The sequence below is a fragment of the Neopsephotus bourkii genome, unplaced genomic scaffold (assembly GCF_033783945.1).
Source record: "Neopsephotus bourkii isolate Nb327-2 ecotype Australia unplaced genomic scaffold, CSIRO-AGI_Nbou_v1 NB_1511, whole genome shotgun sequence".
Lineage (NCBI taxonomy): Eukaryota > Metazoa > Chordata > Aves > Psittaciformes > Psittacidae > Neopsephotus > Neopsephotus bourkii.
In genome coordinates, this window is record NW_026901987.1 from 5,680,775 (window position 1) to 5,698,222 (window position 17,448).

Sequence of the window (17,448 nt, forward strand, 5' to 3'; positions counted from 1 at the left end):
GAGCTTCAGCCTCCTTCTAGGTATCTCACCTAAAGTGTCATTCTGGTCTCTTTTCTGTACCCTCAGCAAACACATGGGAGGGAAGGGGGCTTATGGCTATCCTAAGCAGTTTAATTATCATTTTTACCACATCACATCTAACAACTAGCATGCAGATACCATCTTTGTATGCCTCTGAATAAATAAATGTATATATGTATATTTTTATATATGTAGCAAGTGCCTTTTTTCTTTAGGAACATACTAGCAAATTACATTATCTATGATCTTGTCTTCTGCAGGCTAACCTAAGACAATAAATATGGTCCAATGCAAGGTCCAAGAGACTTACAGTTCTCTTACTTACTCCACCTGAAGCCAGGCCCTCTCAATCTGTTCCCCTCTCTTTGGACTTATCTCTTTGCTCCACTGCAAATGAAAATTCTGCGTGTGCCTGTTTTCCCACTATGTCCCAATCCTTCCTTTATGGCTCAAGAAGTCTGAGACTCCTTTACACAGCCAGTCATAGGTACTCCAGCTCTCCACACAGCTTCTCACTTACTTGGAGTGCCCTCATTAAGCTTTCCTTTTCTTTCAGACAGCAGGATCCTCCTCCCAGTCCTCAGACCCAGGTGCCTTCTTCACCCAGCTCTAATTTCTTTGCCAAACTATTCCTACTCCACTTTTCTCATTTTCAGCTCTCACTCCTACCCTGAAGGCCAAGTCATAGTTCCTCTCCCCCTTCCAGCTTCCAGAGGGGAACCAAAATCTAGGCCTCCATGTTCTCCTTTTTTCACTCTATCCCTTCCCCTCCACCTCTGTGCCAGGAAGTTCTGCTGTCTGGCCCATGTGCCTGCCAATAGCAAGTCTCCCAGGAAGCAGCACACAGCAGGCAGGAGGGGAAGGTGCATCCTGTGCTCAACTCCAGCAGCACTGCACTCAGTTACTGAGGGTGCCTGCATGCATTCAGAAAAGTCAGCAAATTAAGGTTTTTCAGGAAGGGGAGAACCTTCAAATATGTCTGTTGCTGCTTTGCTGCATACGTACCACCTGGGCTTCTTCCAGACGCTTTTTGACATGACTGGCATAACTGCTTTTCTTTGCATCCTGGGAGTTGAATGCCATGATCTTTGTTTTCACTCCTGAAGATCTGGGTAACAACAGAAAATTTTGCCCTTGTTCGTATAATCTAGAAATATTATAATCAGTATTTCTTTTCATAGAAATATCAGACAGCTACAATAAGAGGCAGCTCTTCCATTCCCACCTGTAATGACCAAGATGCGTTCAGATTGGACGCAAAGAAAAGAGTGATGTTTTCATCTCCTTTTTTTCAACAGCCATGAACACAGACGTGTTCCAAAACAATATGTGAACACTGGTTGCTGACCAGACTTTTGTGGATGCTTACTAAAGAAATATGTTGGTTTAGTGTAAAAGGTGGCTAAAACAAAAAGGAAGAAAGGAAATATCAGGGTAGGAGCACAAGAAGCCCTGCAAGAAACATCTGAGATCTAGTAAGAAGCCACTATCGCCACCAAATTGCTCTTGAGTAGTTCAGTCTAACTGTGATGCACCACCCCAAGAGGTTTAAACAATCAACGCCAAAACCCTGGAGCAGAAGGACTTACTCAAAGACCCTTCCGGCTGCATAAACACCTTTTCTTTCGAAAGTAGAGCAAGTTGTTGTGAAGCCAAGGAGGGGAAAGCAGACTGACACGAAGTCCCCCAAGATTATCGGTGCCAAATGCAAAAGCTACTGTCAGCTCAGAAAATGCTTTCCTGACATGCTGAAGATAAAATCACGTATTGCCAACCACCCTCACCACACATCCCAAAACGTGCCATATGGCTGAAAGTACTACAACTGATTTTGCCGTTCCTCGAGTTCTGGTGTGAATTAACAATGAGTCTAACATATAAATTACATCATCTTTTAACTTTTTGTGATGTATAACATTGGACAGCTTTGTCTGGGACAATCCATCATGAACTAGTCTTGTTGACATTTTGGATTCTCTCTTCTGACCTTGTCCTTTCAGCACAGACATAATTGTGCTTATGATAATTTTATTCCCAGTTAGGCAGTGATTTTGCACACCTTTGAGTTACAGCATCACTAAGAAGCCAGTTCTCTGTATGACTGCTGAAACAAGGCACCTTGAACCAATTTACGCTGAAGCTCAGTCCGGTGGCGTAGCAGTAAATAAAAGTGGGTAAACTCACCTCTCTCAAGTGCACATAAGTAGGTTAACTCTCTTTAGTTGTGTTTACTGTTGACTATACCACAGGTGCAATCTCAGCTGGGGGCTCCCTACTGAGGAAACACCAACCATATGTTTGCACAGCAGACAACAGTGAAGAGAGGGGAGTTGTACAAGCCAGTCATCATGATATGAAGGGTCTAGCAGGCACAGGGGAGGGATTCAGGCTCCTTTCTACAACCCAGCGCATGTGCGAAGAACTTCCCATTTCAGCCACTTTTGGGAATCATCACTAATTTGTCCATACTTACATGCCATCGTGCGGCTTTAGGGATTTCTTTTTAGATATGTAACGCGTTAGCAATCATCTAGGGTGATGGGCAAATCTCTTTTCTCGAAGAATCGACTGTTCAGTGTCACTTTAGTAGGAATATACAATTATTATGGGACATGAATTATTTGAACTGTTCCCTGCAAAGACTGATTGCCTTTCACGGGCTGTGTGTGGGAGCAGCAGAGAAATCCCTGCTGCTCTAACCAGTGTCGGCACCCCCAGACAGTCAAGCATCACTGCAGAAGTGCACCATCATTTCACTGTAGCAGTGCTCGAGCTGAGGTTCCTGCCCACCCTGCTCTTGAAGCAAGAGTGATTGAGCTTGTTTCAAAGCACCAGTTTGCATGAATATGAGAAAATGTGCTGGACTGCTTATATTTAAAATTAAACTTTGAGCTATCACTCACCCGAGCAAAGGGAAAGGGACATCCCATCGCATCCACGTTTGCATTTTCAGGGAAGAAACAGTCATGTCAGCTGCAGCCTCCTTTCAATACAAAACTTCTAGACCATTTGTTAGGTTATTGTAATGAATAGGCTGTTACAGTCCCAGTGGGATAACTGGGTAACTAGCCAAGTGCAGGTGTATTTTAGTTGAAGAACACAACTTCACAACGTCACCCACTCACTTCTGCCCTCTTCAACACATTTTTCAGCTGACATGAGGAGATGGAAGGACAGACACAGAGTCTGACCAGGGGAAAAAGTAACCTCCTACAGAAACAGTTGCTGTAAAGCTGGAAGGAGTGAGAGCAGCAGTTCTGCAAGCTGCTGCGTTTTTTTGCCACTTGCCACAATGTTCTTTTGTGTTGTTTCTGGATCTGCTTTCTTTACATGTGTTTTTCAACTGTTTCTGGCTGGAGGTTGTTGTTGCTGGAGTGTGGATATGTTGCTGGAGATGTTATTCAAGTTCACAGGCTGCCTGCATGCTACTAAATTCCACTGCCCTCAGCACTCCTACCCCGTATCAATCTGACTTTATTTGCCATCAAACGTAAAATAAAAGATGTCTGTTTTTTTAAAACTAAAAGGTATTTGGGTTTTATCAGAAATCCTAGTTCCCTGGGGTGACTTGGTTTTAGCACTAGTCTAGCCACGTGGCCTAGGCTTTGTACCTGAAGGAGAGGTGCTTTTGGAGCTCAGGGATGTAGCCCAAGAACAAGACAATTTCCTCTTATCTCCTCCACAGCCTCCTCACCTACTCAATTTCTGGAAGCTGTTACTTAACATAGCATTAAATGTGAATGGTTATCAATCCAGTCCAGAAACTGAGCAAGAGACTCTAATAGACAAGACATGATTATCTAATTTTTGTTTTAGACAAATGCTGAAGCTCATGGAGGAGCAGTAACATCGCAATAACAGAAACTGAGTTTCAGTTGAAAAAGCAATTATCTGGTACTATGGGATGAAGTGAGAACAGGGAAACATCTTATGATGTTATGATTCCTCTTCTTCTCAGCTTCCTAGCAGTGGGGAGGGGGTTGCCATGACCTTTGTGTTTAACTGTGAAGACACCAAAGGCCACCCCAGCTCCGCTGTGGTCCTTCCTCTTCCCAAAACAGCCTCTGAATAGTAATGCTGGGTGTAATCCTGGCTTCCTTGGACTTTTCTTCAGGAGCTTTCCTGGAGACTCAGCACGAACACAGACCCGAGGAAAGACCACCAAGATGCCTCCAGCATCCCACTACTAAGCCCGGGATGCTGCCTGCCGCACTGTCTGGCAGCCCCCAGCATCCTCCATCCCACAGGTGCACATCCATGCACCCCGTTCCCACAGACTCCCTGCACATGCTCCCACATCTCCTTCTCTCTTTTTTTTTTTTTTTTTTTTTATTTTTCCCCTGCAGAAAGTCGAGGTTAGAACCCTGAAACCCGAAGCCCTGAAACCGAGCTGCCTTGCCCCGCCGGTGGCATGGCCCCGCCACACACACCCGTGTCCGCTCCGTGGCCCGGGTGCCATCAGGATGAGGGAGGGATGAGGGGGGAGAAGGGGGTGTCGGAAGAGCGCAAGCAGCTGGCGCTGAGTGGGGTGCCTGTGTGGGTTACGCGTGGCTGACCGCAGATCTGGAGGAGTGGAGGAGGAAGGGGAGGGGGGTGATTCTCACCAATTTCCTCACGGGCAGGAACGCGCGTGTCTGCGTGGGGGAACCGCTGAGGTTTCCTTCTTGAGAGAAGCAATTAAACGCGAATTAGTTTCTCTCGTGCAGCGGGAGCAGAGCTCTGCTTCTGTGTCCCTACCCTCTGGCAGGGGCAGCCCATGGGTCAGCGTGGGGACCCAGGCCCCGCGTGGGAGCAACCCCCGGGCCGGGCGAGGCGCTCCCGCACCCCGCACCCGCGCACCCTCCGCGCTCTCCCGCCCCGGCCGGGGAGGTGGGTGAGAGGCATCCAAGTTAAAGAAGAGGTTGCCCGGAGCCGTTTCCCGGCCCCGCTGCCAGCCCCCGGCGAGCCCCGAGGAGCGGGACCGACATGGAGCGCTCGGTGCGGCCGGTGACCAAACAAGCCCGGTCTCCCCAGTCTGCATTTTAATCCTGAAATCTGGAAATGGAAATTGTTTGATGTATGAGGAGACGTTATCTAATTAGGGCGTAAGAAATTTAATCTTTCCAGCAGGCAGGTCATATAATTAATGTTAATTTAACGCTCAAATTCTCAGTCATTAATTTTTATTCTCTTAAATGTAGTTTGGCAGGGCCCCCTGATCCATGGCAATGGATTTTACTGAATGTGAGAGCACACTTGGTCTTTGGAGTGAATTACTGCAGCCCTTCCTATCCCAATAACAAGATCACATCATGTATGCATTATTAAGCCATGTAATTGAATGGTCCATAGTTTGCATATCAGACTATTAAAGTAATGTGTTTTGCTTTTCTTCCAACACGTAACGTTAAAGCCTTTGCGAATATTTGGTGATTCTGATAATTATCACCAAATTACTACAAATGTTCTCTTCATTAACGTGATTTCTCTCAAGCATTTTTTAAAAAATGTGAATAATGCATTAAGTGGTGGCTCGTAAAGTGTTTTTTTAAATAAAACTTGTCAACTACAATTCGAAAATGAGACCCAAAAGAGAGAGAGAGAGGAAGGGAGGGAGAATTAACAGTTGCATGGGAAGAGAACAATTCTTCTCTAAGATTGGAAGAGACGGCTCGCCTTTTCTCCCTATTTCAGATAAGTGACTGTACACCTTTAAAGTTTAACTTCATCGGGAGCAAAAGTGCATGCAATCTAAAGAACTGTCGATTGCAGATGATACAGAACAGATGGAGAAACAAAGTTGGAGCTTTTCCCTTTACAGGGAATAGATGGGGACTGAGGCAGACAGACAGAGAGATTGATTTGAAAAGATACTGACCTCTTTCCTTCAGCTGCAATTTAACTTGTCCTGGAGAAAAAAAAATAATAAAAACAACAACGAGTGAAATCTGCCTCCTCCCCTGCTGCCTCCTGCCTCCACCTGCCCCAGGTTCGCACTGTCATCGCAACAAACTGCTGCGCCGGTATCAGAAGGTGAATAATTCTTAATTAACTAAGTAACTTTCTTTGTGCCGTCTTGAGTCACTCACTTAACTAAATCTTAAGCCTTCAAGAACCTTCATCACTGCCTTCCCCCCGCCACACTATTTTCAAAGTTCAATAGCAAGGCAACAAAAAACACTGCTGCAAAATAAGAGTCTCTTAAAATTAAAGAGCTGTTCATTTGCATCAGAAGTTATTCCTCCCCCCTTTAAGTTATTTAGGCACAAAAAAATACCACCAACCCAAACCCCTCCCCACAAAGCCCCACGCAGCTCGTGTCAGGATCAGTGCCACCGATGCTCTGCAGGGTGCGAAGCCACTGTGGCCGCTGGAGTAGGAGCTGGATCAGGTGTGATGCTGGGTTGTGTGACTCGGGGCGTCCCGCCGCGCTAAGGCTTTGCTGTCTGCAGCCAGAAGCGCTCGGATCCCGCCGGGCCGACCCCGCTGCTCCCCGCAGGCGGCCGGCGGAGGATGTGCGGGGCTGTGTGAGGCAACTCGCACGGCAGCTCCTCTCCGCGGGGGCGGAGGGCTGTAGCCTGGGCCGCCGAGGCTGCTGAGGCTCCTCACCCCGCTGGGAGCCCGGGTGGGCCCGGGCCGCGCTCTTATTTTGGTTGGGAGCAGGCAGCGCTGCCGGCTGTAGCCGGGAGAGCGGAGGGAGGCGAACTGTGCTCCTCTGTTTGGTTTAGGGTTGGGTGTTTTTTTCTTTTCCTTTCCCTCCTCTCTCTCTCCCCTTCCCTCCTCACTATAGCAACCAACGCCAGCCTGACAAAAATGCACCCTCTGTGTGGACAATGGCCCAGCCTTCCTGCTCGCCTCGCTCCTCATCTTCCTCGCCGACCAAAAGAAAGTTTCCAGCTCCCTCCCTCCCTTCTCCCCTCTCCCACTCCGGGGCAGGCTCTTGAGCAAATCCCGGTTCGGGGCGGCCGGGCCACGCTCAGCACCCGCGGGACGGGGCCGTGGTCGTCGTGTTCCCCCCCTCCCCCCCGGGTGAGGAAGGAGGGGACACACAAGTCACCCCCAACCGGGGACCCGGCTTCTGCCAGCGGGGCCGGAGATTCCTGCCCTGCTTGGGGGGGTAGAAGGTGTGTGTGCAAGGGTTTGGAGGGGGTGATGCCGGGGGGCTGCCCCCTGTCCTTGTTAGGGGCCGACCGGGGCCCCCCGAAGCCCCGGCGCTGCTCAGCACCCCGCCGGGTCCCGGCGCCCGGGCTCGCCTCTTCGGCGGCGAGAAACCAGCACCCCAGGCCTGGCACGGCCTCTGCCTCGCACCGGGGGTGGCAGAGCAGGGCAGTGGCTGCCGAAAGGAAAGGCGCTTTGGAAGGGCAGTGGGAGCTGTGCCCAAAAGTGCCCCAAAAGCTGGAAGCGGGGAGGGAGACTCGTGTTCCCCGGTGAAGCAGGGACAGAATTTAACCGAGCTCTTCCCGGGGTGCCTGCTTGTCTCCGTCAGGCGTGATCACAACGAAAAACAGAAAGGGAACTGCTAGATTTGTCAGAGAAAGCTGTGGGCACTTTCCTGTCCCTCTTTTTTTCTTTCTCTTTATTTCTTTTTTTCTTTTTTCTTTTTTTTTTTTTTTAACTCCCTCTGTTGCTGTATTCCGTCCTGTATTTCTGTGAATAGCACAGGCTTTGGGAAGTCCCGGCTGAAACCTCTTTCCCGTGACAGAGAGGCTGGATAGCATCCCCTCTCCCCTTCCCGACCGCTTCACCTGCTTTCCCCGCCAGCAGAAACGCCCTCCCGCTCCGTGGCGGGGCGGTCATTCCCAGCCCGGCTTCCTGGCACTAAATTCCAAACTCCGCAGCACCAATCGCATTTGGGTCTGTGTGCGAGAATTCAATAAACAAGCTGCATTAACTCCAACCAGAATTTATCTCCTAGACTGATGGAATTTGTCTCTTTTTTTTATTCTTTTTTCTCCCTTCTGCTTCTTCTGCTTCCTTCCCCCCCCCGCCCCAAGACCTCATATTCACCACTCAAAATTTAGCAGCCTGCCTTTGATAAATTACTCAAAGTAATCCCTGCAACAGCTAAGTCTGACTGGTTGACGTTGTGTTAGAAGTCTTCCTAGCGGTATCTGTCTATAAAATATTCACTTGCGGACTACAAAGGGTGGATCATTTTTAATGACAAGATTCAGAACTGGAGGATGAAGGGAAAAGATTAATATCCGTGAATTCAAATAATTTAATTTCAAATACTGAACTTAGAACATTATATCCGACTAGTTTAAACAGTGAAGCAGATAAAATAGCAGAGCCTCACATGAATGAAGCGGCCGGAAGAATAGAGTTGTGGGGAATGTTAGAAATGAACATTAATGCAAACTTTACCAGAACTTTTTTTCCCCTATTTTTTAATTTTACCTCTTTCTATCTTCTGGGATAATCAGTATTCTAGCAGGGCAGAAATGTATATAGTATTACACGTGTGCATGTGTATATCTATATGTGCAGGGGGAGAGAATTTCTTTCCTCTAGAGATAGGTGGAGAAATCTATTTAGATGGCAGATTTTAATTTCAATGGGTAATGTGAGCTTGTGCAATCAAAGTTATCAATTTCTGTCCTTTTTGTTTAGATTTCTTAGTTAAATGTGTTTGTTATATCTACCCCGAGGAGGAGCAACTTGAAAGTGTAGCTTTTGAGTCATCTTATAAATACATCCCTGAGGCTGCGGTTCTTGCAGCTTTAAGCAGTTTTCATTAAAGCCGCCAGCTGCCTCTTTGTGTAGATTGGATTTTTTTTTAAGCAATCACTTGTGAAGCCCCGGCCTCAGTTTTGTCTCTCCGCAGGCCCTTAAAGTTGAAGTTTCATTCATGCCTTGGGTCTCTCCACCGAATCAGACTCCTTGGAGCAACACTGGAAAGAGCCACACGAAAGCGCAGGCTTGAATACCTCGTAGAGAAAGGTTAAAAGGGAAGCAGAGATCAAAACAATCCCATCTCACAAAAGGTGCATTAAATGCGCCCCAGCAATAAGCACAAATCTTCCAAGCTGGCCTTTAAAGGGAGCACCGGGAGCCTCACGTTTATTGCACCCAGCAATTCTCAGAGCGACTCGCCGTGTCTTTGCACTCCTGGCACATTTCCTCCTAAAACAACATCTAATGGGAAGATAATAGAGACGCAGAAAGGAGGCGCGGGGATCCCCTCCCCCCCCCCTCCCCTTTCCTTTCAGCTGCCTGAATATATCTCAAGGCTTGGAGACCAGAGTTTCAAATAAGCTTTTCACCTCTAACAGAGCAGGCAGATGCAATGTATGCTGTCCACCCTAGGAACGCAGCACCAGAGCGCTGCCCCAGTCCCTGGACCCGGGATGCTGCTGAGCGGTGCCCGGGACCCGAGGCTCGCTGGGAAAGAGCCGTGTTCCTGCTTTGCTACTGGAAATGCAGCTTTCTCTCCGGCAAGAAGCGGGGGGAAGCACCAGGGAGCCCCGCACCTCTCACGCCGGAGCCCGCTGCAGGAGCCCGAGGCGGGTGGCGGGCTAGGGACCCCGGGAGATGAGGCGGGTGGCCCGACGTGGGGTGCCGGGGGGTCCTGGGGCCCGCCAGCGTCCCTCTGCATGCACCTGATGTGTATGCAGCACCTCGCCTCATAGCCAGGAGAGAGCTCCAGTGAAGTGGCGCTCTATGTATTTTATAGCGAATATTCTCGAGTAGCTGCACTGCAATGAAGGAGATATCAAGGAGGCCTGTCAGTTCAAAGCTTTTGGGGTTGTTTGAAAATCTTCTTCACGTCAAAGTAAGCAGCCCTAGTATTTGAACAGCTGCTTTGAACAGTGAAAAGGGCTGAGCTGAATCAAAACACTGCAGTGTCTGCCCAAGACACCGCATCACCTTCAACCTGCTTTTATGCGAGCAGAGAAAAGGAAAGAAAGGCTGGTGAGACCTCTAATCCCGCGGGGTCAGCTCCGCCAGAAAGGGGCCGCATGACTGTCTCTTTCACATCCCTAGCGCCCCGGACCCGACCGGCCGCCGGAGCCCGCGGCGGGCATCAGCGGTCTGGCGCTCGCTCCCTGGCTCTCCCCTCCCCGGGGGGAGACGGGCGCGAAGGATGCTTAAGGAGCGGTATTAATGACAGCGCTAACAATGATAGGGAGGACGAGGAGGTGGAGTCTGCGGCGGCTCTGAATGCACCGGCCGCGCTCCTCGCTGCTCCCAGCTGCGACTCCATGGGCGTGCGTTCCGCCGAGGAGGGAGCAGGAGGGATGGCGAGGGGCTTTGCTGCCGGGCGCAGGTTTTGTCCGCCTCCTGATGCCGTGCTGCTACTTCGGTAATTGTCTGGTTACCGTTAGCCTCTGAGCTCCGCCGCTGGGCAAAAAGGGGCACGCAGGACGGTGACCGCAGGCATCACCTGTCAGGCGGCCGGCCCGGAAGGAGGGCCGGGGTGGGGGTTGCACGACCGGAGCAGGGCTGGGGGCGTTTCTCCCCCAAAAGTAAAGCGATGGCTGGAGCTAGGTGAAACCCGCTTCCCTTTTTCTCGCCGGGGTGCGCGGTGCTGCAGGCACCCCTCGGGCATCGGCTCTCCGTGGGGCGCACACATGCCGTGGGGCCAGGGCACAAGGCAGTTTTCTTGGGCAGTCACCGTAGCTGGTGGCCGCAACCTGGAGGCACCCTAGTGAGAGCCTAGCCCTGGAAATGACCTGTGGCGTGGCCCCGCATGTCGCGTCCACGCATGAACTTTTGGAATCGGCCGTGGAGGCGGGCTGGAAGGAAAGCCGCCCCGGGAGAGCCTCGGCGGCTCCCGAGAGCAGGGCAGGAGGGCTGGCCCTGGAGCGGGGCGGCTCTCCCAAGACGGTCCCCGCGATGGTTTGGCGGAAGCCTGCTGCGGACTTGCGCGGTTGTTTTGTTTCAGCTCACTGGTCTACACCTAATTGGGAAGAAGGAGACGGGAAAATGAGCATCAAATTATAAAATTCCTGGGTGCTCGGTTGTTTCCACACGGGAAACAAAAGACAGAGCTTCACTTCAGGGGCACTGACTTCCCTCCTCTCCACACTGGCAGAACAGGCAGCATTGTTCTTCCCTTCGCTTGCACCTCAAGAAAGGGGGGAAAAGCCCCTCAAGAGGAATCTCCACTCTTTCATGGACAAAGTTTGTGTCAGTATTCCCCCTCCTCTTCCTCTACTTCCTCCTCCGTCCCCACCCCCCGGCAGAAGGAGCTCTTGATACGTCGCTAAACTAACGAAACGAGGTAACTCCTGCTGCGCCCCTTGTCTCAGGGCACTGGATATCCTGTTTATGCCGCTGCTGCTGTGTATATGTTTATGTGCGGAAGCCCATCCCCCCGCTCCTCCATACCCCCACGCAGAGGAATATTTCCAGGCAAGGAGCCTTTCCAGCGCTCACGCTAAATACGATGATTTATAAACAAGTCGCAGAAGAAAGCTGTTTCTTGTTAGCAGTAATAAATTCCCCGGTCCGCCCTATTGTATTATCTCGATGAGGATAGCGGGGGCCTGCGGCGCGCACCTACCCCCGTGAGCGGTTTATTTCGAGACAAAGCTATGGCTTCCAGCTCAGAAATGGGCACCCAACTCTTTCCAGGGCGGCCAGCCGGGTGCTGCTCACTCCTAGGAAATCCGGATCCAGTTCCAGGGTCTCCTTCCTTCCTGTCCGGGCCGCAACTTCTCTTTTTAATATTTTTTTTCCCCTATCCCTCTTTTTTTCCCCTGTTTTCTTTTTCCTTCTCTCTCCATTCCCCTTGTTTCTCCTCGCCCACCTCCCTCCCTCAAAATCTTCCATACCGATGCAGATCCGCCTGCCCGGACCCCCGGCAGGCACCCGATGCCGCCGGGACGGGACAAGCGGAACAATGCCACTCCAGTGGTGCAGAGGTGCGAGGCCCCGACATCCCCGGCAAAGCGGTGCGCTCCGGGGAGCACCGGGCGCCCCGGACCCGGCGGGTAGGGAGGGGGGCCTCCCGCTCCGCGGCCCCTCCGGCGGGGATAGCTGCGTGCTCTCGGCCGCGAAGAGAAAGTTGGGGGCTGTCGGGCCGAGGTCCGCGCAGGGACCCGCGGCCGGGAGCGCGCAACAGGAGCCAGCGGGCGGACCGGCGACAGCAGCCTCCCGCCAGCGGAGAGTAGCGGCGCTGGCCCGGCGGGGCGGGGCGGGGCGGGGCGGGCCGAGGCGGGGCAGGCGGCGGAGGCCCCCACCCCCCTCTGAGCTTCCCTCCCGGTACCCGCCCCGCGCCCGGTTCCCCCTCGGAGTTGGGTTCCAGAAGGCGGGCAAGGGGCGGGGCTGTGGGCGGGGCTTCGCGGCCGGGGCTCGCCAATGGCGGCTGGCGGCGGCAGCGGTCGCCAGGAGCGCCCGCGTCCGTCAGGGCGCTCTGAGCCAATGGCGTGCGGCGGCGGGGCGGGGCGGCCGCGCGTGCCTTCGCAGTGGGCCCCGCCGCGCGGGCCGGGGGGGCGCGGGCGCCGCGCGGCGCCCGAGGCGAAAAAGTAGCTGTCAAATGCGCGGCGCCTTTAACCGGCGCGATCAGTGCGGCTCGGCGAGTCATGGCGACCGCAGCCTCCAACCACTACAGCCTGCTCGCCTCCGGCTCCCCCATGGTGCACGCCGAGCCGCCCGGCGGCATGCAGCCCGGCGGCGGCTACCGCGACGCCGGCGCCCTGGTGCAGGCGGACTACGCGCTGCAGAGCAACGGGCACCCGCTGAGCCACGCTCACCAGTGGATCGCGGCGCTGTCCCACGGCGGCCCCGGCGGCGGCGGCGGCGGCGGTGGCGGCGGCGGCGGGGGAGGCGGCGGCGGCGGCGAGGCGCCCTGGTCGGCGGGCGCGCTGGGCCAGCCCGACATCAAGCCGGCGGTGGTGCAGACGGGCGGGCGCGGCGACGAGCTGCCGCCGCCGCAGCACCCGCCGCCGGGGCGGGCGCCGCACCTGGTGCACCACGGCGGCGGCGGCGGACACCACGCGGCGGCGGCGGCAGCGGCAGCGGCGGCGTGGCGGGCGGGCGGCGCGGCGCACCTGCCGCCCGGCATGGCCGCGGCCAACGGCGCGCAGGCGGGGCTGCTGTACTCGCAGCCGCCCGGCTTCACCGTGAACGGCATGTTGGGCGCCGCGCAGCCGGCGCTGCACCACCACGGCCTGCGAGATGCCCACGAGGAGCCGCCGCCGGGACCGCCCGGGCCGCCGCACCACGGCCCCGAGCACCCGCCGCCGCCCCACGGCCCCCACCCCGGGGCGGCCGGCCCCGCGTCCGCCTCCGCCGCCGCCTCCGCCGCGCCGCCCGGGCCGCCGCCGCACCACGACCCGCACTCGGACGAGGACACGCCGACCTCGGACGACCTGGAGCAGTTCGCCAAGCAGTTCAAGCAGCGGCGCATCAAACTGGGATTTACCCAAGCGGACGTGGGGCTGGCGCTGGGCACCCTCTACGGCAACGTCTTCTCGCAGACCACCATCTGCCGCTTCGAGGCCCTGCAGCTCAGCTTCAAGAACATGTGCAAGCTGAAGCCTTTGTTGAACAAGTGGTTGGAGGAGGCGGACTCCTCCTCGGGCAGCCCCACCAGCATAGACAAGATCGCGGCGCAGGGCCGCAAGCGGAAAAAGCGCACCTCCATCGAGGTGAGCGTCAAGGGCGCGCTGGAGAGCCACTTCCTCAAGTGCCCCAAGCCCTCCGCCCAGGAGATCACCTCGCTCGCGGACAGCCTACAGCTGGAGAAGGAGGTGGTGAGAGTGTGGTTTTGTAACAGGAGACAGAAAGAGAAGCGCATGACTCCCCCGGGAGGGACGCTGCCGGGAGCCGAGGACGTGTACGGGGCCAGCAGGGACACGCCGCCGCACCACGGGGTGCAGACCCCCGTGCAGTGAACTCGCGGCGGGGGCGCCCGGCCCCTCCTCCTCCTTCTCCTCCTTTTCCTCCTCCTCCTCTCCTCCTCCTTTCCCCAACTTTTGATTGTCCTCCTTTTTTCTTTTTTGTTTTTCTTTTTTGTTGTTGTTGTTTTAATTTTCTCCTATCTTTAACAAAAAAGACAAAAAACAAAAAAACAAAAACAAAACAAAAAAAAACGAACAAAAAACGCGGGGAAAAAAAAAGAAAAAAAAAAGAAAGGAAAAACAAAACAAAAAGCGAGCGAGAGGGCGAGCGCGAATCACAGCAGACAGCCAGACAGACAAAGCACCTGCACCGGACTATCCCTTAGACGGTAGCGGGTGCGATGCTGGATTTTGACCTTTCCAGGCGAGTGCCCGTGCACCGGAGTGGAGTGAGTACTGCGCACAGGCAGGCAGGCAGGTACCGGTAGAGCAGCGTCAGGCACCGGCTGGGCACCGGCGGGGCGAAGCTGTTCGCACTAAACTCCTTTGCCCTCTGGAGACAAAATCCGGCGCTGCCCGGCCGGGGAGGTGGCGGGAGGGGAGATGGGAAGGGTTGGAGGGGCGGAGGGGGGGGGGGGGGGTGGCAGTAACCTCGGGTCCCCTCCGCAGCCCCCTCCAGCCACACAAAGGCAGATTGCATTGTGGAATGTCGCTCGGTGTTGGCACATGCTGCTGTGTTTATTTTCTGTGGATCCCCTGTAGGAATATATGAAAAAAAAAAAAGGAAAAAAAAAAAAGAAAAAAAAAGAGAACGGAAAAGCTCTCCCTTTTGATGTAGACAGTATTTAACCGTACAATTTGCACTGCAAGAAAATCGAAGTTTACATAAACAAATTCTTTTATTATTTTTTTTCTTTATATTTCCCCCCCCCCTTCCTTTCCGACCTTGATTTTGCAAATGACTTGCATTTTCCACGGTGAGCGTTAGTCAACCAGTGACCGGTCTACAATATGTTACTGTGTTCTAGCCTTTGCTTTATGTGTATATGTGAACTTTTGTTATAAACAAGTCTTCTTAAATATGTGTAACGCTTATTTTCTCCTTTTACCGTAGCAGAAGGAATGCGTATATCTGTATGTATGTACACATATGCATGCGTGCATAGACGTACATATATACACATATATTTAATCTCGCTATATACACATATATATATATATGCACCACAAGCTTCCATTCTCCAGAGACGTGACTCTCGTAATTCCTTAATATACGCCTTCAACGGCAAGAGTCGAGCTTGGAGAAGGAAGAATAATGCGAATGGACAAAGTAAACTTCATTTTCAGGCAGTGTGGCCGGGGGCCGAGGTGCAGCCGGAGGGGGAGGAAAACAAAATCGCATGCAGCCTTCCCAAACTGTGGCAGTGCGGGCGAGCAAGGCCTGGAGTGGGAAAGGCGGAGGCGAAACAACACGTTTCCAGAGTTTTCCGGGGAAAGTGGCACTTCCTTGAGAGGGAAAAAGGAATTGTTTAGCTTCACCCCCCTCCACCTCCTCCAGCTCCTTTCCCCTCCTCCCTCCTGCTCCCCGAGCGTGCCTTGGGCATCCCGGTCCCCCGCACGGGCCGATGTCCACCTCCAAACTTTCTTTCCTTGAGGAGTTTCGCATCAAGGCAGAGCCAGAAAGAGCACGAGGAGCTGCTGGGCCCGGGGGAAGGTGTGTGTGTATGTGTGTGCTTACACCTGCGTGTAAACACACGCTGCCCCCTCCTCCCCGCAGAGACCGTGCGCGCTCCCTTTCCGCTTTTACTTCCCCTATTTCTTTCATTTTTCTGTTTGTATCTAGCCCCTTTCCTACCCATCCCCACCCCCACCCGTCCTGCGGTCAGATTGCGGTATCATTTATTGAAGGAAAGGACCAGTTTTAACTCGAGCAGCCTTGTGTCTTTCACTGGAGAATGAAATGAAGTGGGGGGGAAACACTAGGCCATTTTTCAAGCCGTCTTTTCCCCCTCCCCCCCTTCGCTAATAGTTTTAAAGTGCATTTCTTGACATTATCTTGGTGGGAAACAGTTAACTTTCAAAAAATACAAAAAAGAAAAAGAAGGAAAAAAAAAAAACACCAAACAACAAAACAGCGGGACAAAAGGAGGGAAGAAAGAAACAAAAAAAAGGGAAATAAAAAGCAACCCCCAAAGCTCTAATGGGAAGCGGAGGAGCGGGACCTCGGAGCAGCGCATGGATGTGCGTGTGCCTGAGTGCGCGTCTGTGCGCTTCTGCACACACACAGCTATGCACCCACAGGAGAGGAACTTTCTGATAGTTCTGAATTCATAAGGGATCGTTTAGGCAGCACAAACCGGTGCAACAGAGACAGAGCATCTTTATAATCGAAAAGTTTGTTTAGTTGAGTGTTGGACAATTGTGGAGAAAAAGAAACAGTGAAGCGTTCTCTCGCAGAACTCTCCTATAAATATTGCATTCAGTAGCTAAGGCTTTAGAGTATGTTTCTCATTGTCTTTCAAAGCGCCTGTGACATTGGGTTTTCTTTCCTTCTTTCTTTCCCTCACCCTTTCTTTCTCTCTTTCTCTCTTTCTTTCTTCTTGCTAAGACAGATGATGATTTCTAAGAGGCACATGATTAGCCTTTTTCCTAGGTTTCCAACAATTGTTACAAAGATACGGGCACCAAGCTTTTCTCTTTTCTCCTCCCCCCCCCCTTTTTTTTTCTTTTTTTTTTTTCTTTTTCTTTTACTTTTTTTTGGATGTATTGAGCTGCTTGTTATTTAAAGCGTTGAGGACTAGCGCCTAGTGAAGTGAAGCAGATCAGGGCAGATCCAGTGGTAGAGGGAGGAAATGAACTTTCAGACACTTATTAATACGTGCGTAAGGTCAGAAAACGGAGTCGAGAGGATGTTTGAGAGAAGCCTCAGACTCCAAATTGGTTTACTTAAAAAACAAAACACAAAAGTTACCACACAAACCTTACCACTATGTATATATGTTTAATATTTGTCCTTTGAAATGCAGAAATAGTTTCAATGTTTTCTTTGTCTATTTTTCTTTCTTTTTATTTTATTTTTTTTAAATGCTACCCAGGGAAATATTTTCATATCATTTTTAAGTGGCCTGCCTCAATGTATATTTATTTCTTTTAAAGCAAACAGGTTCTGGAAACTGTTTTTCTGTAGCTTTAAATGAGTAGGTGAACAAAATCTATATGGGATGTAATTTTTTTTTAATTTTTTTTTTTTGGTTCAGTCTCTTGAAAAAAATACTTTGTTTTGGTACATTTGGATGTGCTTGTGGGGAAAAATAAAAACGCAGAGATCCTTATATATTTATGTTAAAGTAATATTTTATTATCTACATAAAACAGAAATGCACAATACCTTCATAGTTTGTTCTAATTATTGAAATATCTTTATTTTATTTTTAAAGATAGCACAGATTTGCATAGTTCTTAAGATTTGGAGGGAAAACACCCCAGTACTTATACTGAGTTGCGTTCTGTGTAAAAGCACCGCCATTCCTTTATATTTCATGGAATTTTTGGAATAAATTTGATGCCTATAAAGAGAGGTTCCACGCTCATAACTTCCAGGGTGTTTTGAAGGAGAGGCTCAGGAGGAGCTGTACTCGTCTCTCCGCAGATGACCCGC

The 17,448-nt window shown here is 51.9% G+C and overlaps 1 protein-coding gene and 2 long non-coding RNA genes across 4 annotated transcripts; 1 reads left to right on the top strand and 2 right to left on the bottom strand.

Moving 5' to 3' along the window:
* Nucleotides 1-263: 263 nt before the first annotated feature.
* Nucleotides 264-6,551, bottom strand: LOC133221162 (uncharacterized). Of its 2 annotated transcripts, XR_009727914.1 has the most exons (4): nt 6,090-6,551; nt 5,879-5,908; nt 4,626-5,055; nt 264-4,150 (listed from the first exon to the last, which is right to left on the bottom strand). It is a non-coding gene; the product is annotated as an uncharacterized LOC133221162 (long non-coding RNA). The 2 variants fall into 2 exon arrangements; XR_009727913.1 differs by having other exon boundaries at nt 5,879-6,551.
* A 1,591-nt stretch (nt 6,552-8,142) lies between these two features.
* On the bottom strand, nt 8,143-11,712 carry LOC133221164 (uncharacterized). Its single transcript, XR_009727915.1, has 2 exons — nt 11,510-11,712; nt 8,143-10,903 (listed from the first exon to the last, which is right to left on the bottom strand). It is a non-coding gene; the product is annotated as an uncharacterized LOC133221164 (long non-coding RNA).
* A 689-nt stretch (nt 11,713-12,401) lies between these two features.
* On the top strand, nt 12,402-14,874 carry POU3F2 (POU class 3 homeobox 2). Its single transcript, XM_061369850.1, has one exon. It carries the CDS (start codon nt 12,531-12,533, stop codon nt 13,842-13,844), a length of 1,314 nt encoding a protein of 437 aa, XP_061225834.1. The 5' UTR covers nt 12,402-12,530; the 3' UTR covers nt 13,845-14,874.
* The last annotated feature ends 2,574 nt before the right edge of the window (nt 14,875-17,448 follow it).

Bases quoted from the DNA above. Each gene is read 5' to 3' on its own strand.
- POU3F2 (XM_061369850.1), top strand. From the start codon at position 12,531: ATGGCGACCGCAGCCTCCAACCACTACAGCCTGCTCGCCTCCGGCTCC.